The 23,836-nt window shown below is 40.2% G+C and overlaps 1 protein-coding gene across 8 annotated transcripts in view; it reads left to right on the forward strand.

Moving 5' to 3' along the window:
- The first annotated feature begins 311 nt into the window (after positions 1–311).
- The window catches only part of mcf2lb (mcf.2 cell line derived transforming sequence-like b), a 45,793-nt gene continuing 22,268 nt past the window's right edge, over positions 312–23,836 (forward strand). For 3 of the 8 annotated variants that reach the window (XM_063497246.1, XM_063497247.1, XM_063497253.1), the window contains exons 1-3: positions 5,347–5,947; positions 19,219–19,302; positions 20,393–20,507. In XM_063497246.1, the coding sequence (XP_063353316.1) occupies positions 5,791–5,947; positions 19,219–19,302; positions 20,393–20,507 (356 nt within the window). In that variant the 5' untranslated portion in view covers positions 5,347–5,790. Of the gene's footprint in view, positions 792–5,346; positions 5,948–6,453; positions 6,495–19,218; positions 19,303–20,392; positions 20,508–23,836 lie in introns of those variants that run through there. The other 5 variants (XM_063497248.1, XM_063497252.1, XM_063497254.1 and 2 more) reach the window with 3 other exon arrangements.

Raw genomic sequence — 23,836 nt, forward strand, 5'->3', positions numbered from 1 at the left:
GATGATCCTACTGTATTTTGTCATAACCATGTGCCGTCACATGGTGGCAATGCAGCATAATCAATGATGCATGGCCGGCATTGGTACCATTGCCGTCTCTGTTTCTGCAGATAAGAATGTTTCATGACAAAGCTGTTGTCCCTTTCCTTTACGCTGGATGTCACTATTGGATCAGCTGTTTGTGCAAAACTGCTATGCTGACCTTCACATCCCCTCCCCCAATCTGCCTGCCAGGTCTGCACCATCATGTGTGCTGAGGCAGAAGCATGCATGTGTGAATGAGGCTGTCTGCTGCTCCACCTCCTCCCCGTCTCCCTCCTTCACCATCCTTTGCGTTGCATTTTCCTGCGGGAGACTCGTCACTGTGGCTGAGGCTGTCACAGCCATAACAGCTTCAGCATCAGCATCATTTCCTCATCTGTCTCAGCAGCATCCACTCCATCCTGGAGAGCATTCATTTTTCACAAGCATACTCGCACTGCCACGCAGCGCACACCCCCTTTTACCTCTCTTTCCTCTAGATTTTTAACTCACATCCTAGGTTCGTTTACCCTGTCGCATCTCCCTCTTCCCTTCTGCTCAACTCAACAGTCTCCCTCACCACCATCCACTCTTCCATAGCACCGCTCAGCAAAAAGCAGGCAAGCTGTCTCTTCTTCCTACAAAAGCGTCTCTTAGCTGGACAGCTGGTCTTCCACTGTCCCTCTGGAGGATGATCCTGTGGATGAAGACAGAGGAGATGGCCCTCGGTGAGCTGCTAGTGAGACTGAGGACCGTCACCCAAAGCATAGGTGGGTGGCAACGACACAATCGGAAGCAGCTCTTGTCCCTGGTCATTGTATTTTTTGCTTGCTGAGGATGTTGGATGTTGATCTTAAACATAGACATAGGTGAAAATACTATTACTAAAATGTATGCAGGCACAGTAAGAGACATATTATTCCTTTGCCTTGATGGAATCAAGTCCAAATGGACATCAAAACAAAAGCAATTTACAAAGCCAATGCAGGATCACAATGTCGAAGCGTGTTGTATAGGAAACCACACAAGCTTGAATGTGCTGCTGTTCATGATCATTCTGCCTCAAGACATGCAAGTGCTTAGCCAGAATACGATTTTATCTTCTGAAATAAAATGTGGTTCCTGCTGACATTAGAGATATTAAAGTATTTATAATGTGGATAGACAGAAAAACTATTGCATGAAAAGCTGTCTCATTTTTTTACAGAAACGCAGGCTGTACACAGGGTGGTTTGTGTTGTGATACACTACCTCACTAACCCCAATTGTAGTACTCCACCCTAGACAACTAGAGTGTGTGGAATATGTCTGATTAGCAAAAGTGTTTTTAAAAAATGAGACACAATGACCTTCCTCTGTAACCGTGGAATGATTATTTAACATAACCTTTTCATTTCCGAATATTCGCACGGTTTCTTTTACTGATTTTGCTGTTAGGTCTGCCTTCCTGAGCTCCCCTCATGGTGTTTTTGTTTTTGTGGTTAGAAGTCTTTTTTTTCTACTCTATATATGACGTTCTCCTGCTTTTGCAGCTTCTTGATTTATCGCCACCAAATGAAGGACAGACGTTTCTCCTGTGCTAAACTAATGCCACTGATGTGATTTGTGATCTTTGCTTCTGGTCCCTTTTGATCCATTTATAGAGATCTCCCCTAATCCACTCACCACCAGCACACAACCACTCTAATAAGCATGAACACACACATGCACAGCCTGCACAGCCAGCACACACAACCTGCCAAACACTTGGGCGTGTTAATATTTCATTTAACGTTTGTAAAACCTTACTTAGAAAAGCCTACCCTAAAGATTTATAGCTTTCAGACCCTCATTTCATTTTGCACCTGTACATGTAAAGCTAAAGTGTGAGTGCTGAATGAGAGGAAATAATGTTTTACTAAGTGCGTTTACTGGTTTCCCCTTTGCATGGTTTCATTTTTAAGATGGTGAAAGCATGGCAGTAGTGAGTGGGTGGACTTGACTAAGGAGGGGGGACTTGGCTATGCCCAGGCTAGAGGAATGAAAATGCAGAGACTCTAAAGGCAAATCAAGAATTGCATCACTCCACTTAGCTAAAATCAAAATGAAAATAAGGTCATATTGTTACTGGGGTTTTTTAAGTCTGCAATACTATCCTAAAACTGCACATTAATCCAGTCCCTGGTAGCTGTTTATAAAGAAGTGTGACAGGAATTCGCTGTGGCAGGAGAATGAGAGCAGTAATCGGCTCAGAGAGGAGAGTAACGCTGATCACAGAAGACAGCAGAGAGGAAGGGAGAGTGAGGAAAAGGGAGATTCGGGGGAATCGAGTCAGCTAAGGATGCATAGGATTTAGCATCATCTAATCTGAAGAACTGTTTTTTTCTTGTTGTTTTTCTCTTTCTCTGATGGATGTTGTATTGTACACTGTAGAAAACTGAAGTATTAATGATTTTTTTTTTTTTTTTTTGTCCCTTGGGGAATACTGCACTCCTGTCTGTTTCAACTTCTGGTTGCTGGCTGTCTTTGCAGCGCCATTAGCATGAGTGCAACACAACCTGATATAAACCAAAAACATCTATTTGGATCATAACCTGTAGCTGAGTGCATTTTCCTTTTTTGGTAAAGATGATGGGTGATCCAGTTCATCCGTCGATGTAGTAAGCTGTGGGTGGACAAGAGTCGGTTTTTACAGCTTATTCAAGGGAGAGAGAAAATAAAATATTGGGTAAATGGTAGCTTTTCCTAAATGCAATTAAATAAAGCTATCTGATTTTGATCAGATTGTTGCGAATTACACTTATACAGGTATGTGATAATAAACCAAAATATTAGACACATTAAAACTTTGACCTGATGATGGTGCTAGAATACAGGTTAAAGGATCACCACAGTAATCATTCTAAGGGAAGTGTGCGTGGGTCTTTGTGTGGGTGTGTGAGCCTTTATGGCAGTTTATCAAATACTTAGATGTTCACTCACAAAATCACAATTAAAGACACCTGTTGTTTTCATACAGGAAGTCATGGGATCACTAGCGTCATGTGTAAACCATGAAATTTCATGGCAGTCCTTTTAACAATTGTGGAGGTATTCTAGTACAATAACACTGATGAACCAATGCATAGCACCATGCTCAGTAATTTAATTGGCAGAACCATTAGTCAGTTAACTGAAAGGAAAACAGTAGGTCAATTATGAATATAATACTTAGAGCCATAATCACTGGAAGCCTCTTTCTGACTTTCTAACTGGGAATTTGACCTACTTCCAGCTGATTTAAAAGGACACATCCAGTTCACTGAGTCACAGGTGTCGGCTTTTCCAGCAGGAATGTGTTCTTCTGTAGCTGGTGAAGCTTAGGGGGGCTGTTTCTTTATTTTTTATTTATCGTGCAGCACATGCATGCAAGCCAAGTGGAAGAGGCTTATTATATATTGCGTGGGGGAGTTTATGGCTTGGAAGGAGCTGACTCTCATGAACCTTTGCTTGAAAGCAGTCCATCTATCCCATGAGTATGGTTACATTTTGATAATGGTCATTTGTAACTGAGCAGATGTTTCACTGTTTCATTGCTGGAACATTAACTCAACAAGGAGGTGTATAAATCAAATAATATATTGTGTCAGGTTCCTTTTTAAGCTAAAGGTCAATGGTTCATTCTGCCCTAAGTAGGCTATGCTGTTCATCCTTAAAGGCAGAGCAGGTGTATAGCCAGATGGATCCAGCAGGCAACTATCAGCTTCCAGCTAGCCAGCCATGCTCAGAGAGGTATAGTACCTAGGGATAGCAAGAGTGGTACTAAAAGCATTCTAAATTTGTCTTTTGCTACAACTAGTTAGAATTACTGTTTCATGTAAAACAAAATCTAATGTATCACTATATATGTCCACCATTTTGGGATACACTGAAACATTTACTAAATGAGACAATTTTGAACAAAAGTTTCAGTCTGGACCCCTGTAGTGAAGAGAAGATTTCCATCTGCAGTGGTTTATATTTAGCGGTGTGGCTCTGTCCTGTGACCTCCCTCTAATGTACATGAAACCCCAGAGGCAGGGAGAGAAGCAGTAAGACCTTGACAAAGAATAGAGCATCAGTATAACTTTGATTAAATAGAGAAGAAATCATGAAAGGTGGACCTGAGGTGAAGATGGTGATTTGCTGCAACTGCAGTCAGACTTAAAAAGTAGGCCCTATATAGGATTTGTCATTTGTGTAGAAGGGTATAGGCTAAGCCATCAGCTGATCAGCTTGGACTGCAGCTGAGCTTGACTTTGAGAAAATGCAATGCTCGATTTGAGGTCCCCAGACGATGAATCCTAATGGCTTTGGTGATCCCCGGGCAAAGTGTGTGGAGCACAGAAGAAAGCACCATTATTAATAAGTGTACATTTGTGGTTTTTAGTTAAATGCCCTGACAACTTTTGGAGTTTTTTTCATGACTGTAGACTCTTTACTTATTTGTGCTCTTTGCAGGTTTTACCACATTGGGTTATTGCTTTGGTCTGTATGAAGGAGAGGAAATTTAAGTTGTCAGTTCATCAGTTCATGCCCTGAAGCTCAAGCACACTCGGGTTATCTTTGTCTGATATTAAAATGTATTTAATCTAAAATATGTTAACTGTGAGAAATATAAAAAAAATAAAAAACAGGAAGAGAGAGAATAGGTTTTCACAGCACTGTATGTAAGTATGTGCCCAAACACCAAAGGGGTAATAGAAAGTTAAGTATAGGAGGTGGAATATGTCATAAATGAGGGATCAGACTTGGTTAACAAGAAGACAGGGATGGAGGGATGAGGTGGAGATTAGGGCTGAATGTCACTGAATAGCAAGCTGAAGTTGTGTGTCCCATCCACTGTAGGTGCTTCATTGGTATGTGAGAGAGTGCATCTCCCCTCTCATCTCTATTCTAAGCCTATAAAGTGCAAGCTGCCTTTTTGCTTGCCAGCCAAACACTCACACAAAACTCACAAATAAACCCAAGCCTGCCAATAAGCAACCTCCACTGTGTTTGCTCCTCCTCGGTTTCAGGCAACATAGTAACAAGAAACTTTTTAACTGTCGCCATAAAGTTTATGGGTTTTTTTCTTGTTTGTTTTGCTGGGTTTTTTGTTTTTTAAGTCTTACAGGTGATTGGCTTTAGCACAGTAGTTTTTTGCACTGTGAATTTGATGCATGGAGGAATCCCGTGAGATAGAGGGAAAGAAAGGGTAGATTAGTTCAGGAGTAGAGGAGTATAATTAGCCTAAACAGCAGAAGGGGATTTATGCTCTGCCGGCTGCCCTCTGCTTCTGCTGCCTTCCACCCTCCTCCCCTCTTGTCCTTCCCTGGAAAGCATCGCTTCTCTCAGTTGTCAATAGTTCCACTGACGATGTGTGTGTGTACTAGGGGTCTATGTGCGAATGTGCGTGAAGGGACCTGGGCTTGTTCTCACCTCTAGTGTGAACAGTGTTTGTTTCAGAGTTTATGCAGACAGTGACTAAGCTGTTTGTGATTCTGCAAGCTTTGCACTGTGCGCTTGCCTTGAGTCCCCAATGTGGCTCTGCAGAGGACAGTGGACTTATCTTATATGTAGCCACTGCAAACATCTCCGCACAGGAGCACGTGTGAGAGCATCTCTTTGTGATTCTGAGTAACCTGGCACATTAAAAGAAGGATCCTTCCCATGTCAGCATTTGGGAATTATGCTTTGGAGTCTGTCAGAGCTTTAAAAAGTGCAGCGAGGGATCTCTCTCTCTGGATGACAAAGTTTGTTTGAGAGGGGTGAGACCAGCAGCCAGCTCTAATGTCTCTCCATGAGTTTCTTCGGGAGGGCGGTGAGGCGTCGTTCCGCATCATGAACCGCCTCAGTCATCTTATGCAGAACTTGGACATCTCTGGACTGGGCTCGGCTTTCCCTTTCAGCCCTGCCAGCCGCAAGAACTCTTGGAGAGCCTGGGATGGTAGGACTGAGAAAAAGAGAGAGTGTATTCTGTGTGAGCGTGAGTGTGCATGTGTGCACGTATACTCGCAACTTTTTGTGCCTTTGTGTGTATTTGCGCATAATATATATTTCATTGAAGCTCTGGCTAGAATATGTAGGGCATCGCGCCCAGAGACTCACATACAGTGTTTCCTGTGGGCTTCCCTTGCCCCCACCCCCTCTGCTTGGCTGTTTCTGTGTCTTGATGTGTATAACATTTTGTGTGTGAGTGCATGACTGCGCAGCTTAATCAGCTGCTTCAGTATCCAACATGCACATCTCGGCAGCTGCACTGACATTTTTCCATAGAAGCAGTGAAAAATTCTTCAGCAGATGCAGAAACTGCAGCACAGAGCAGCTGGTGCAAAGGAATGCTGATTAAAGCTGCTGAGCTAACAGTTTGGTGTCGTCTCAGCCAGATTGTTGCCACTTTTACTAACACACAGCAAGAAAAGAAATGGTGAAGAAAACCAAGAAGAGTGTTTCTCAGTGGGATAGTGGGATGCCAATGGTCCCGCTTAAGCCATGTGAGTCAGGGGTCTTTTTTCAGTGTTTCTCTTTATCTGGGAGATATAGAAAGCAGCTGTTTTCAGCTATTCTCCTGCTGACTGTCTATATAAATATTTTAAAACCTTTTGTATTCTTCATATTCTCGTTTCTCATGTTTCTCTTTGTGATTTTGTTAGATATTCATGCAGTGCTTGCTGTAGGTTTTACTTCTACATATACAATTTGTGCATATACTTTATGCAAAATGTGCATGATCTGAACACACAGTATGTGCATTTTTGTCTGTACCTGAAGCTATGAGATTTCAGAGGAAGGTTTTCATTTCCTGTCCTCCCAGCTCTGTTTAAGTCATTAGCCATGAGGAGAATTTGAGAGAGGGATCCCTGTTTTTTAGATGTTATGTTTTGTAGACTGAGACGGCTAACTCTGACACCATGGAAAATTTTTAGGAGAAAAGATTAGCAAATGTTTTGGTGTAGTAGTTTTGTTTGATTTCTTGCATTTGCAAGTAACTAGTCTGCCAGTCCTTCGCTCTTCTTGTTGATCAAAGTGATTTTTGCACAGTTGTCGCAGCCTTTATAATAACATTTGTAGACAGTGAAACTGTATACAGAAGTATGCTAATTGGCCACTTTATAAGAACTGCTCATTGATGCAAATATTTAATCTATGTGCCTACATGTGCAGAGTTGGCAGCATTTAGACATGTAGACTTGGTCAAAATGACCTGCTAAAATTCAAACTGAGCATTAGAATACATACACCAGTTAGTTTACATCAGAATGAAATTTCAGTGCATTTACTCACCATCAGATTGCACAATCTCAATAATAAATAAATCTAAAGGTATAAAATATAAAAATATAATCTAGGATATGTGCACATAATAATATAAGAGAAATGAGTCCATATGAATTATTATAGGTAAAACTTTACAGAATATTAACAATGGAGCAGAAAACCAGAGTAAATCATTATTCCAGGCATTAAATTGCCCTGTTCTAAATATACAGATGTGAAACGTTTAAAGAAATTTGCCTTGTGCACAAAATAAGGAAGAAAGTAGCCAAAAAGGCTGGTCCAAGTGTTTTAGAAACTACTGATTTACTGGGATTCTTCCATAAAATCATCTCTAGGGTTTACAGGGAATGATCCAAAAGAAAGGAAATATGCAGAGAGCAGCAGTTCTCTGGGTGAAAATGCTGTGTTGATCTCAGAAGAGCATCTCTGAACATGTCAAACCTTAAAGCAGATGGACTACAACAGAAGACCACACTAGGGGCTATTCCTCTCAGCTAAGAACAGGAAACCAAGGTTACAGTCTGCATGGGCTCACAAAAAGTTGAGCCTTTTTCGAGCAGAAAGGAGGGGAGAGAGGGAGAGAGAGCAAGGAAGGACATGCAAAGGGCCACAGTTTGGACTCAAACCCCGCCGGCTGCGTTTTAGCCAAAAGGCATGTGGCTTCCACCACTGAGCTAAGCTGGCACTCTGACTTTCAGTTTATGATGCAACATTTGATTGGTTGAGTCAGAACTTTGTGTAAATAACATAAAAGTATAACTCCATCCTGCACTGTACCATTCAGGGGGTTTGTTGGGTTATATTGGTATTGAAGATGTTTTCATCGCCCACTTTGCACCTTAGTACTGACAGAGCATTGTTTAAATACCACAGTCTTAGTATTGTTGTTAACATGTGTCAGTATAGCCATCTTCTGATGGCTACTCCCAGAAGGATAACCTACTATCTCACAAATCATCTCAAACTGCTTCCTTGAACACGACAGTGAGTTCAGTTTACTCAAGGGGTATCCACAGTCACCAGATCTCAGCCCAGTAGAACACCTGTGTGATGTGGTGGAAACAAAGATTTACCCAAAATGGGGGTGGGGTGGGGTGTGTGTGTGTGTGTGTGTGTGTGTGTGTGTGTGTGTGTGTGTGTGTGTGTGTGTGTGTGTGTGTGTGTGTGTGTGTGTTCTTAACCGTTTTATGCAGCGTGTTTTCTTTTATTCGACTGACACTGTGAGCTGATCTGATGGACTGTGCCTTGTTTGACTATCTTGCTCACTTTAAGCTGCATAGTTTTCCAGTCTAGTGGCTTTAGCTTTGAACTTATAAAATTTATGGCACTGATAACCTGCATGCCCTTGGTCATAAAGCAAATGCCCACTTTAAACACAAAGTCCCACACACAAACACACCGATGCAGAGGCAAGCTGCACACACTTTACACAAGTATATGTTCCCCAAGCCATTTAGCACCACTGCATCTTCGTTTAATAGATATTGGCTGAATTAGGAGACAAAGAATCAAGTCTATTAGCCTTTTTTTAACTGAAATGCATCTTTTGAACAACTCACTGTAATGGAATCTAAATTGCCACTTTGTATTAAGAGACAGCGTCTTTCTTTGAGAGGTCTCCTTAGAATTAAGTCTTTCAGTAAGTTTGTAAGAATGGGGTCTTTTGAGCGGAGTAAACAAGAATAGAGGCTTTGAATGGATCGAGTCAGTGAATGGTTAAATGGGGATGCAGGCAGTCTTTGAATGGGTTGGTCAGAATGGAGGCTTTGTATTTTTAGTCCACATTTCCTGAGATAAGGCAGATGTGGGTTGCGAGTTTTGTTGCCGTAGGTAAATGAGCAGTGGAAGCTGCAGTACCTTTAATAACCAAAGTGACGCACAGCAGCTTAATGTAGAACCTATTTCCCTATTCTTGATTAGTCATAAAGAGGCATGACTACTTCCTTTTTATTGGTCAGACTGTCATTTATGTAAAGTTGGAGGCCTTTTAGCTAGTTAGATAACTGTCCTCTTAGGGGAGGTATAAAGGTAGTTGGACCAGGAGAGAGGGTGGGGTCTAGCAGTACACTGTAGCTTTTGTATACAGGGAAGGTAACCTGAGGTTGCAATAGGAAGTCCTCTCAGTTACTGCGTCTGCGGGCTGTAGAGCACCTGCAGCCTGACCAAGAGGTTAAACGTAGTGTCTGGCGAAAGGTAGAGTGAGAATGAGAGGGAAATTGTTGTTGTGATATTGTTTATGAAGCTACATGGAAGGAATGCTGGAGAAGAGAAGTGAAGGAGACATAGACTGGGACAGGAAGATGGGAAGAGAGGAGATAGCAGATTTGGGCTCCTTGATGGATGTAGACATCGAGGTTGAGCTAGATCCTGGGTTTTGCATGGAAATGGACTCAGAGGTGACTCTAGCGGGACAGGTGAGTCCAGGCTCACAGGAGTGCTCTGACAGTGAGGAAGTGGACTGGTTTGTAATTAAAGGACACACAGATTCTCTGGTTGTGGGTGAAGACATGAAAGAGGGAAGGGCAGCTGAGATTGAGGCGTATTACACGTCAAAGGAGAATGGAAAGACTGATGAAAATGCAAACATAGATATGGAAGATCAGAGGAGCAAAGAGGAAATGGTAGAGGAAGTATTGGATGCATTTTTGGGGCCAAGGGAGGAAATTGGGGTTCATGTCCGGCTCACTATTGAGGAGGTGGAAAGTTACTACAGATTTTCTTGCCGTTGCAACTGGTTATGTGGTAAGTTATACCTATTAATTCTTCATCCTCTCTTTCTTTTTTATTGTTGTATTACATTAACAGCAGTTTAAGTAATGGTTCTCATATCTTCAAGGGGGTATCTTGTAATCATTTAGACATGATATTTTCATTCTTGGACTCAGTTTCAAATAATTCTTATTTTTCTTATACTATGCATTTGTGCAGGCCTCAGTTCATCCATGGTCCGAGAAAGTAGTTCCTCTCCCTTCTTTTTCTTCTGGAGTGTCACCTTTGATAAGAAAAGAAAGGCTAATATTTAGTTCTCTCTAAAAAATACCAGAGGTTCAGTGAGCATCACGGCACTGAATTTGGACAAGGGCCAGAAATGACTGACAACACAATGTAAACCCAGTAAATTCCAAAGTTGTTCAATCATTTGACCAAAGAAATCGTGATTAGGTGCTGAGCCACCACAAGCAGCAACAGTGCAAGCTGACAGAGATATTAGAAGATTCTGTAAATCTTCTGAAGGGATTGAACCATACTACTATTCAATTTTCTATGCATCCAGCTTTCTGCCATTTATGTCCAGACACCACTTCAAACTAACCCCCCCACCGCACAATTTGGATATGCCCTCAAAAACGTCACTTAGGAGTAATCAGGAGCCCAAACCACATCACCTGGCTGCTTTTGAAGTGGAGGAACAACAGCTTTTCATCCTTTTTCTAAGACCTTCAGCTGAAGCTCTGTTGCTTGTATCATTTTCTTTTGTTCACTACCTACATAGCCAAGGGCGAGGGTAGGAACATAGATCGACCAGTAGATTGACAGCGTAGCTTTCACATTCAGGTCTCTTTTCTCCACATCAGACCGGTACAGCTTCTGCATCACTGCAGACGCTGCACCAATCCATCTGTCAGTCTCCTGTTCCACTCTTTCCTTGCTTATGAACAAAATCCGATATACTCATAGAGCAATTTATTTGCTTTTTTATACTAATAAACTTAGTGACCTCTTGTATCTTATTAATGGGAATGCTGTATTACTAGGAGCCCAAACCCAGTAGGATAGAAATGCTTCATTCTAACATGAAGTCTCAGTTTGCAGTGAATTGCAGCAAACTTTTCTCCAGTGGGGACAAGCGAGCCTATATCAGCAAAACTATAACTATAACAGCAAAATGTTCCAAAAAACCATCAAGTCCCTTCACTGTAAGTCACAATAAGATAAGATTTTTGTTTTGTTTTGTTCTTTTTCCAGGGGTAAATATCACCCCTTGCCTTCCTCCAACCATTTGCTTTATCTCTGCCACTCCTCCTCCTTCATGACCCCTTAAGCACCTTATTTCCTCTTGTTGCCCACCCAGACCCCCACTCCTCCGCTTCCTGCCCCTTCCTGATCCCAACTGTTAATTATTTGAATTTTATACATTACTATAAGATCACATAGAGGGAGTGGATCAATTGAACAGCTCTGGTGAATGAAGCAATTTCTTAACCATGTAAATTAACAAGAAAATAGGCAGTTTGTTTTGTTGCATGTGCGTGTGTGTGTCAGTCACGTGGGCCTGTCAATCCAGGATTTCTGTCCCCTCGTCTACTCCTGCTTAATCTGTGTCAGTAGTGGCAGGCAGTCCAGGTGTGTCACTGTGACCCACTAAAGTTTGACCAGTTGCCCACAATCGTGTACGTGACTGGACGCTAATCCCAGTCGTTAAGCTTTCTAAAGAACATTAGCGCCTCACCCAGCAGGTGGTATGTGATTGTGTGTCTGTATGTGAGTATGCAGGGAATGTTGAAATTACTTGAACATTATTTAGAGTGAATATTTTTTGTAACAGACATAGTTACTGTATCACTAAAGAGCAGAATGCTCTAATAATAGCATCTCAGTCATCTTAATGTAAAGAGTGCTCTGTTACACGTACATCCTTGTCTCACTTTAGGTTGTTTTGACACCACAGATACTCTGAGGAGAGAAAATACAAAGAAAGACAGACTGGAAAAAAAACTTCATAGTTTCAGTGTCTTGTAGTATCTGATACTGTTTCAATTCACAGCCAGAGGGGCTTTTAGCATTGTGCATGTGTGAATAGTTTATGCAAGCATGCGAGAAAATTATGATTTGTAGAGTAAGGGCTATAGGAGATAAAATTGGTATGAAGACTCTAATAAAATAATGTGTAATAATAATAATGTATAATAGAAAGTAACCATACATAAGGTTATGTTAACAAATCAAAACAAAAAAAGCTGTTAAAAAGGAGCCCGATCGGATATTCAGGGGGAGACTTTTCGGTAACCGAATAGCCCCTTTCTCTAGACAGTGCAGCTATTGCCGGCCTGGGTCGGGGCTGGCTTTGATTTGATCTGCGTGGGAGATTCTGGGTGCAAGGTGTGGCTGGGCAGGTCAGAAAGTGGAAACTCTTGGAGGTTTCTGTGTGAACTTGAGCACATTAGAAGCTTGCGAGCACCTGTGAGAGCTTTCCAGATGGCTAGCCTCATGCAGCTTTGTGTCCAATGACCTCCTCAGGCACTGCTGGCCATTATTGACGTAACAACACTGCTTTACCAAGTTACGAACATCAGATATGGTCATTTATCTAAGCCTATATCCACTTGCTTGGTTTCTTTTATTAAAAAGCCATTTGTGGGCGACACCCTTGCTTGAGGTTAATTTGAGAGAAAAGAGGAAAAGAGAGTTTTTGTTCCGATTAACATCTGTAGGGGTCAGTCAGTAGAGAACCTTTATTATCGCTTGGCCTTAAAAGCATTGAAGGGACAAAACTAACTCAGGTCAAAGAAAAGAGGATTTTTACTAAAACAAACTGAGGTTCAATCAGTCAGTATGTGATCAGTATGGTCTGCACACCTACATTTAGGAAGGTAATGTACAATAAATTTGTCCAAGCTTAGTGCTACAGAAACATGTATAGTGAAGGAGATTATGAGTCCGATTATTTGACTGATGATGGCGACTGGGTCAGGTTTTTGCTTTTGAAATGTACACTTTACTGAACTTCAGACACATGCGTCAGTGTATTCCTGGATGTGGCAGATTAGTGTAATCTTGGAGTCCACCTCAGAGGTCTCCGGCTGTCATGCAAGATTTAAAACCACCTGCTACAGTAAACAGAGGCTGTACAGGACCACATGTGATAGGCTTCACAGAGGTCATGCCATTGAGGTGCACTCCCTTTGTTGCTAATTTGGTTTATTACACATAAGGTGGCTATAAAAACAATGCTGAAAACCTATTTTCTTGGCCATCTTGTTACTGATTGACTTCTTAAACGACTTTTTTGTCGAGTTTGTTTAATGCTGCTTTCTCCTAACTCCTCTTAACAGCTTGGAAGAAGGCCAGTGTGTATCAAAAAATCTTAACATCTGAAAATTACCAGGACTGACGGCATTGATTTGTTTACTTTTTGCTAGATCACAGTTATAGTCAAACACAAAATGATTAAGCCAATATCATTCTAAGCAATCATTCATTTAGTTTATACACAGAATTTTAAAAAGATGCCTAATATTCCATTTTATTAGATTTTTTCATTAGACTACTATTATGGAGAGAAAAAACCACGAGCACTCATACGTCTGTGAAAAGGCTCTGCTCTACAAAATCAACAACAAGAAGAGATTAGATTAACAACAAGATTAGATCAAATATGGACTGAGAGGGGAAAGGGCAGCAGTAACAGGGGCCAAGTGTTACACACCCAGTTGCTTGAAACAGAAACAAACTGGAGTGATTACTTACTCTGCACATGCTCATTAGGATTCCCTCTCTCTCTCTCTGCTTATGGAAAGACTGCACAGTTGCTTAACTTCTGCAGAAATTCTCAAGGACAAAGCTGGTTTGGATATAATTCAGTTCAGTTCAGTTCAGTTCATTTTTATTTCAAACATTTCAAACATGTACCTTCACAATGTTTACAAAATATCGTTCCATTATTTGTTTGAAAAGGAGTAGGCAGAAGTATTTACTTATTTGTCCCTACCCCCTCAAGTTTTACCTCTCATTCATTTAATTTTCTTTTAGTCTTAAATTAAACAAACAACATATGAAACAAAAGTAAAGCAAAACAAAACATACATAAATCAAAAACAAGAAATAAGCAAGCCCCACCACAGTATAGTTTCTTTCATATGAAAAATACAGAATGTGTAAATTTGCAAATTCACAAGTTATGGAAAAACAAACAAACCAAAAAAACCAAAAAAGAACCACAACACCATTACCAGCAACATTACCGTCCAAGTCATGTTTTGGATATGAAGCATTTTTCTTCTGCTATCTAAAGTTTGGATGACTGTGAATTCAAACTTACATCAGTTCTATCCCTGTGTTAAAAATTTACATCAACAGCCCATTATAACATAGGTGTTCGTAACTAGAATCCAGGATTTTAATGTACTGTTGTGGTATCTATGTCAGGGGCTGGGTCTGTGACCCAGAATTTTGTGTTTATTTTTGCATTTGTGATTTATTATGTTATATTGAAAGGATGTTAAGATCTAGGATTATCATGTGTCTGCCTTGAGTTTAGTTTAGTTTATGTTTTTCCTTAGTCTTCTGTGTTACTCTCATGAATTTCTTGTCTGTGTGCTCCATGTTGTCTAGCCGGTGTTATTATATCTACGCCTCTCCATGTTTCCTTTTTTTTTTTCCTGTTTGTCTTGTGTTTCTTTGTTCAATGTGTTTAATTTTACTCCGCCCTGTAACGTCGCTATGTTCATTTGTGTCAGCTGTTTCCCCATGTGTTTCCACTTCCCCTGATCACCTCCTGTATGTATTTAAGTCCTCTGTCTTTCTTTGTTCAGTGTCAGGTCGTCTGTGGTAATTCCTTCTGCGTCACGTCGGGTTAAGAGTTTTTCATGATTCTGCTCAGTTCATGTTTTTTCATCATAGTTATTTGCATGTTCCTGCTCAGAATCATGTTCCTGTCTGTAGTCATAGTTATCATAGTTTAATCATAGTAACCACAGTTTAGTTTTCCAAGTTTAGATTTTAGTTCAGTGTTTGCCCCTATTCACCTTTTGCCTTTTGTATTCAGGTTTAATCAGCCTGAATAAACGGTTCGCTTTTTGTTTGAAATGCAGTTTCGTCTCCTTTTCACGCTACACGCCGTCGGCTCCCGCTGGCTGTGACAATTTATTGGGGCAATTGTAACAGTTTATTGTTATTACTGTTCTTTTCTTTAAAAGGACATATTCCACTACACTATGAAAAAGCATATTTTGTGTAAAATAGTGTTTTTTTTTAAATGTGTTAAAACAATATTAGCTTACATATGGACAGGAGAAAAAGAAAGGAACAGTTTGCAGGTATATGCATGACATATACAGGTGAAGCATGTGAGAATTAAATAAATACATGTCATCCATTTTACTTCGGGTGCTTTTAAATGAATATATCAACATGTTTACATGATCTTATGTTATTTTATCAAGATCTGTTATGCCATCTGCCATATCTGTTGTCAATACTAACATGAAATACGTTAGAAACTTGTTTCATCAAAGCATTATCATACATTTAAGTCACCTGTACTTTTATTTAATATGTAGACTTAAAATCGAATTACCACTAGAATAGCTTCCAGGTTTTTCAAGTCTTTGTAGGCTTTGGCACATCCTGCAATACCCAACATTTAAACAAATTTTAAAGTATTTAAGCTATGTCATTAGATACAATTGCAGCAATGTGATTACCTCAAAGATTGCTTCTTTTTGAGATATAGTGGCGTGATGAGTTTTTTATATAATAATGGATTGCATTTATATAGCGCTTTTCGAGACCCTCAAAGCGCTTTACAATTCTACTATTCATTCACTCTCACACTGGTGGAGGCAAGCTATAGCTGCCCTGGGGCAGACTGACAGAAGCGAGGTTGCCGTATCGCACCATCGGCCCCTCTGGCCAACACCAGTAGGCGGTAGGTGAAGTGTCTTGCCCAGGGACACAATGACCGAGACTGTCCGAGCCGGGGCTCGAACCAGCAACCTTCCGATCACAAGACAAACTCCCAACTCTTGAGCCACGATCGCACCGATCATGTTTGTACACACCAAGGGAGCCATTTATAACAGTCTGACTTCCTGGATTAAAAAGAATATTGCAGTCTTGTCCTTATTAGTAAAAAAGGAAACACCTATTGTACTGCTAGTTAGTGTACATACATATGTTTCTTTTCTCAATAAATGTTACAATAGTCCTCGGGCTTCCCTGCCAACAGCTGGGAGCAAAACAGATTCAAAGGACAGACGAAGACGGCACATTTAAATGAGTCCTATCACTAAACAGTGTATATGTGTGTGTTGCTTTGTTTGAAAAGGGAAGAGAGTGACATGTTTTTGTTTCCCACTACACTAACTCTCTGATAATGATGGTGGTAATACCCAAAGGCCAAGTAACCTGATATGACCTGTTGTCAAACAAAGAGTGACACTAAGACTTTGGTTTGTTTAAGCTACACTAAGAGAAGTGTTTGCATAAAGGGATGGTGTTAGTCACCTAAAATGCACAGCAAAGGAGGGAACACTATGATTAACAATGAGGATTACTGTATGATGGACTGAAAGCACCAGGTCATATCTTGTCTGTGCTTTGTTCTGGCGAATATCATGGACACAGGTATGGTTCTGGGGACAGACTCTTTATTCATCTGACTTTTCTGTATATTTCTCTATACATTGGGTTTCTTCTGAATGTTTCGTGTGTGCATGTAGAGTCTAGAGTCTAATGTTTGTCAGCTTACCAAGTCTTGAGTTTGCTAGGATGAGCTTAACAAACCATTTAATTTACCGTTATGTTGTCTCTCTTAAGTTCTAATAATTTCCATGCGTATATTTTTTAGGCACCCCCTTCCTTATGTATGTTTGTGGACTCTTGCTATAGGTATCAAAAGAAGCATAACAGCTTGCAGTATAGCCACAACATTAAACCCAATGATCGATTGCAGATATAGCGCATCAGACCAGTGGCAGTCTCCGGTCAGGACACTGCCACATCACAAAATAAACAAGAGTCTGGGCTTGCAGACTTTACAGATCCCAACGCAGTCAAGCAACCAGGAGATGTGCCAGAGCAAGCCCGATCCACAGAGGCCCCACTAATGTCCTTTTCAAAGAAAAGATCATAATGATGAGGGAATAAAATAACAGTTTTGATACAGTGAAACAATAACATGTGAATCCAGTGTGGATTATTTGCTTTAGGAAAATGAAGCAAACAAAGTCAGACTGATACCAAAAGTCAATATTGCTCTTCAGTCTTATCTTAAGCCGTATGTCTGTGTTCACATCCATATTTACAGGAAACTCCCCTCCTGGAAACTTGATGGCACAAATAAATGTTCTGTCTCTCTTTTGGCTCAATATAATACAGATTTCTGTTCCTGGATAGCTTAGTGAACATGAATGTTTCTGTAGGAACTAAATAGAGTGGTGCTTCAGATTTGCCCATGTTCTGTTTTTAAATTAAATTATTAGGTATCATTATGGACCTTAAATCCATGGCTCAAAAGAACCTGATGTAAAAGATGCCAGAACGCTGCTGCAAGAGAAAGAAAACCCAGAAACAACCACACATCTGATTCAAGCTTCTTCCCCAAATTAATTGAACCACAACTGAAAAAGGGATTGCCACTAACTTTCTACTCAACTCATAATTATTAAATAATAAACGCAACTGCAAAAGTAACACAGGAATAATGCCTGTGCTGATGGAGGTGAGGGAGCAGAAGCTCCAGCTTCTTGGGTTTTATATGAGCTAAGGCGAAACTTCTGCAGCCAATCAGCACTAGGAATAAATCTGAAGCTTAAATGTAACGGTAGAAAGTTAATGACAGGATGACAGATGTACTGGTACACTGGGGCAAGTATAACACTTATATTATTGAGCTCGTCACATAAAACACATCTCGGCATAAATAATTAAATACCAAACTGTCATAGAAAATGGCAGAGAGTTCATTACAGCAGTGCCACATTTTCTCTGCTTGTTTTCCCTGCTCAAAACCAATAAAAAGCTTTTTTAATAAAACACAACAAAGCTCACAGAGCTTGTTTAGATCTTTAAAATAGAAACGTGGATGATATGTACTATGAATGGATTACAGTAGAGTACTGCTTTTTTTATGGATGCTGTGGAGGTGGCTTAGTTTACATGTCTTAACAGTGGCAGTGAGTGATGTTCATTTTTTTTATTATGGGAGGATGAATGTATGACTATCTGTGGCTATCTATGCTTTGGCAGTTTATAGTTTTTATTGTCCTATCAATTTCAAGTTGAGCTCTGGGCAGTTTTTATTGTATAGTTTCCATTGCATATAAAATACCAGGCAGTCATAACCCCTACAGCATTCACCGCAGTAGTCTAAATCAGCTCTAAGTGTTGCTAGAGTTTTGCCCTCTTCATCACAGCGGCCTGTGCCAACATCAGTAAGCGACCCCGCCACTTCAGCCAGATTCTTAATTCATGATTGCTCAGTCCTAACTGGTGCACCAAAGTGAGTTTCCCTGTTGAGCCCCTTCTGCTTCAAATCATTGAGAAGTGTTGAGAAGAACACCGAAACTCTTATGTGATGCAACCAGAATAGTTCAGCAGAAAGTAACATGTTAATTTAAGAGTTGATTACTCAAACTGTAGTGAGAGGCCAACCGAGGACATAAAGTATGTTTTTAGTCTCTTTTAATACATATTCATGAGGGTTAAAAGCTCAGAAACTGGGATCTGTAAAGCTTTTTCAATATGTATTTAATCTGTTTCTCTGTGCTTTGTGGTGAAGATTATTTTGGAAAGTTGTCTGTTGCGTGATTAAAATCTCCTTCCACTTCTGCATATTATGTTACAGGTTGTCTAGCCTACGAGGCTCCCTAACCTCTAGTTTGATCCCCAGTATAATTACAATCTCTATCTCCAACTGGGGGAATGACCTTTAATCTGATTAATTTAATCTGTATGAGGCGAGCACATGGGCAGATCAAGAGCTGTTGACAAAGCCTGTTAATGTATCAGTACTGTTTGTTTACAGCAAAAGTAACCTGCATTTTGGTGAAATGAAGTATATATGAAAATGCACCAGAATATGTGTAGAGATGGTAGACAAATTTTTAGAACCATCACAGTCTAAACAATCCTGAAATTAATCTGTCAGACTTTGCTAAACTTTGTGTATTCAGTTCAGATGTATTGCTACTTATAATTTTGTAACTTTTTTTTCTCCAGATGAGATCATGCAGCTGGACAGCTGTCCTCTCCGCGCTGCTGACATCACTCCTGACCTCCAAAAGAAGTTTGCCTTCCTTTCAGGTCAAATTGCCATGTCTTTTTTTTGTCTTCCTTTTTGTTTTGTCTGTCTGCTTCACCAGATTGGGTTATTTGTCATTTTGTTTGCTATTTTAAATGATCAGCACTCCTCTTAAATTTTTCATAATTCAGCTGAACAGGACAGCATTAATTTGCCATTCAAATTTCCCCTCTATCGGTTTCCTCTTCACGGTTTATCACGTTACGGCCCACGCCTCATTGATACTGTTACCTGGAATTTTTGGACTTACTGCCTCCGCATGTTCAGTGTTTTCACCACCAAAAAAGTGTCTTTTTAGCATCATTTTAAAGACATTTCAAGCTACAGCAAGTCCTACAGTGACAAAAATCCTGTCCAAGAGGCGACCTTGTGGCTGTGGCAGAATTGGGAAAACATTTTGCAGACAAAGGTCCAAGCAGACGTTGAAACCATGACCATGCACTTGCTGTTGCTATAGTGATGAGGGACGAAAAGGCAGAGATTTATATTCTAGTCATGAGCACTGACAGAGCAGCTGTTTCACACAAGGACAGGCATGCGCGTGCATGTGTGTGTGTGTGTGTGTGTGTGAGTGAGTGAGGTGAGACTGTTGTTGTCAACGTTATTCACTGTGTGCAAACACTGAAGCATCCCTCTGTCTCATATCATTTTATTATTTTACTATCCTTCCATCTTTAATTGTTATGTAATCTTTTGTCATCGTCTTATTGAGAGTGAGAACACTCAAATATTTCTTTTTTGTCATTATTTCATGTAAATGATCTCTGAGTCTCAAAGTCTCAAACCTGATGCAACATTTAAATCATGTGCTGGAGATCAGTATTGGAGAAAACATTTATTTACATGAAACCAGTGGCTTTTTGCCGATTGTCTGTTGAAGAGAACGAGAGCCTACAAGACTATATTTTTTATGTGAATATATAGTATTTTTTTCTGTCCAGTCTCCAGTATCACAATCTAGTCTTCACATCAGTGCCCCCTTGTGACTGCATTTTTCGCTCTATCCTTATGTCCTATTAAACAAAAAGCATCCTTACAGAACCCCCTATTTTATCTGGAAAGTTTCAGTGTGTCTTGTTTTCCTTTTCTTAGGAGGAAGAGGAGATAATGGCAGCCCCATCATTGTGTTCCCAGAATTCCCTGCATTTGGGGAGATCACAGACAGGGAGTTTCACAACGTGTTGACCTACCTGACAAGCGTCCCAAGGTAAAGTCTGAACTTTTTCACCTCTAATTAAAGTCTCATCTTGCTCACCCTGTGCCACCTTTCCCTTGGTTTCTCTACGGTCATTGAAACAAAGTACTGCTGATGAACATGTCCAAGTTTATGGATAAACCATTTGGCCCAGACTGTATCAAATATTATGTAATAAAATAGAAAGGCTTTGAAAGTGGCTCAAACTCGGGAAGTTTTCATGCAGATCACCTGAACTGAAACTAGAGGAAGGATAGTGATGAACTGGAAGGAGTGTATGAAGTCTGCCAGTAGGTGGCAGTAGTTAACTTATTACAGCCTCACTCTAGATTTGCTCAAAGAGGAAGACTCAATTACCTCATAGCTTTGTATAAAAGAAGAGGGCCAATTGGGATTCCTGTGGACACTTTATTTTATAAGTGTTCTTCAGTTCAGTCTTTGTCCACATGGGCAGAGCAGATGACGAGAGAAGAGGAAAAATGTGCAGGAGCGACTGTTTCTCCAAATTTCTTTTATAATCATCACCTGGCTCTTTAAATCATGATATTTTTTTATGTTTTTTGATTTAGCTTATCATCTTGTATGTCCTGCCTTCCCTTCATTCTGCCTGAAATGTCTCATTGTGTATAAATAGAAACCAGCAGTGATTCTAGCGGGTTGAACCTGAATAATGCATACAGCTAACCAGAGGTGTGTGTGTGTGTGTGTGTGTGTGTGTGTGTGTGTGTGTGTGTGTGTGTGTGTGTGTGTGTGTGTGTGCGTGTGTGACATGGCCGCTTGCTCACTGAGGCATGTCTCTGTATCCATGTGTCTGCAATGGCCTTTAGTCACAGCACAGCTTTTCTTCCTTTAACGGTGGAGCTTTAATCACTTGAAGTAAATACAGAGTTAGTTGCCCAATGTTTGGCTAACTTTATTTCAGTATGGGCTTAATTTTCCTAACTGGATACAATTTAGGTAATGCACTTACTTATTGGTCACTCTGTCAAGTGAGTGAGGGTCAGCCACAGGGTGAGATGGTGCTGAGCCAGCCTCAAGCTGTTCTGAATGCACAGACAGATGGCTGGAGCTACCTGAGGGACTGACACCACGAATGGCACACAGAATCCAGGGACAAATGTCTGTTCTGACCTTGGACAGCTGCTGCTTGTTTGAAATTAATACCACAGGATCGATATTAATTGTAGACATAATTCCTTATGTTGATACTCTCATACATACGTACGTGTACATGCTTGACTGGCTGGTTGCTGGGATGTGTTGACTACTAAACTAATTTGGGTCTTGTCTTGTGAATGAAGGAATCTAATTAACTGACTCTATTCTTTGCATCCGCCAACACTCAGTAAATGAACCCGTAAATGGTTTGTGTATCTTGGGGAATACAGTCAGCAGACAGACTGTGGGGGGAGGGGCATTAAGCTGGTGCACTCTCTAGACCATGACGAACTCTTAAAGTGGACATGAAACACTACGTATAAAGGTTAAGACCATGGAGCTCTACTCTTAAAAGAATTGTCATAGATTTAACAGTCTGTGACTGTGAAGTGTTTAAAGCTACAGGTTTTAGCAAATGCATAGCACCATCTTGTGCCAGTACAGAATGTAATGTCACAGGGTTGGTTGGTTGGTTGCTGCTAATAGACTTAATAATAACTGGTGACAGAAGCGATAACTCAGTGGAAAGCAAGGAAGCTAAAACTAAAAAGCAGTCTACAGTGGTTACTTTATTTTTACTGTCTTTTTCACTAACTGATTCTTTATCGTTGGCTAGCTGCACCGAAACAGGAGAATCCACTTGTTAGCCGTAATGTTAGGGTTTGCAGAGTACTTTATAAATAAGGACTGCATGGAGGAAATCCAGTTTACAGCATATAACATTTACTACATGAACATCACAACACAAGCATAACTACGTTTTTTACCAAAGCACAATTGGGAATGCCAATCTCCATCAGAAGGTCCGCAGCAAGGTCCAGATGTAAATGAGGTCACTTACATTTGGACCTTGTTTTTCCTCACTTCTTGTATGAATTTCTAATATGGCACATCCAGTGTCTGCAGTGGTTCCACTACTCTAGGGGACCTACCAATTCTTGCAAAAAATGAAAAAATGCCTATATAACAGCAAATATGATCTTGGACTTAGGCTCATTTTGGGTGTAAACCCAGTAAGTAATCACCATGTCCAGCTTTCACTGAAATCTGCTAATATTTTTAAGTAGAACAGCAGTTCTTGTGCCTTATAGAGGGATGGATGAACAGATACGTTGCCATCACATAACTTCATCAGTCCTTCAGCCAGACCTCGTTACACTATGTTGACACAGACAATTTGAATACAAGTTATTGTTTTGCATCATGTTAAATAAACCAGTATAAAGCATCAAATAATTATAGTTTGTAATTCTTCAAAAACCATGCAAGGACCTTGAGAACTGGCCTGAGGAAATTGAACTCTCACTTTTAGAATGAGATAATCAGTGAACAGAACATTCTACATTAGTTATATTACTATAGTAAGTACGGAAGTAATTATATATGACTTTTAATGTCTTCCTCATATCACACTTTGCAGACTGATGCCGAAAATAAAATGAAACCTCAGTACTTCCACAGACGGTTTCCCTCTAATGTGACCATTCAAATAGTTAAATGTCTAACGTTACATGTGAGAATGTTCAATACTTCAATTTTCTTGAAACAGGAGCTTTACTGACCTCTTGAAATTCCTCATAAAATGTTGTTCACTGTTTTAAATGTCAACTACCACTCATGTGTTCAGCTGCTAGTGAGGGGAGGGGCTCTGTGCCTGCTCTATCCACAACGGGTGGACCCAAAGATCTCACTGTTGGTTTTGGTAATATTTTGATTGAGTATCTAATTTTATAGTCATTTTTAGTAGTGATTGGCATCTGGATATCGATTTTGTGACAATACTGATGGAATGCTCCCTCCTTAAACACATTAGCAAGGTGCCTATAAGCAGGTCAGCTATGTTTTGGCAGTAGGTCTCAAAATTGGTGTGATTGGTTTTGTCTGAACATACGCAGATTGTGTGATATTCCAACAAAGACACAACTACAATTGTTAGTGTGTACAATCAAATTGTAAGATTTTCGTTGATAACGAAAGACCAAAGAAAGAAAGACAGACCCAAATGACTTCTCTGAAATCACACCGTCTCTGATCTAAGTCTATATTAATTTGGTCTTTGCTAGAGAAAATCATTTCAACTTCATAATACATTAAATTAACATGGATACAATCACTGCGAGAAAATCCCCCTTAGAAGTCAGGCGAATGGTGTTGTTTTCATAAGCATAATCCAAATTAAAGTT

The sequence above is a fragment of the Pelmatolapia mariae genome, linkage group LG16_19, assembly GCF_036321145.2.
Source record: "Pelmatolapia mariae isolate MD_Pm_ZW linkage group LG16_19, Pm_UMD_F_2, whole genome shotgun sequence".
NCBI lineage: Eukaryota > Metazoa > Chordata > Actinopteri > Cichliformes > Cichlidae > Pelmatolapia > Pelmatolapia mariae.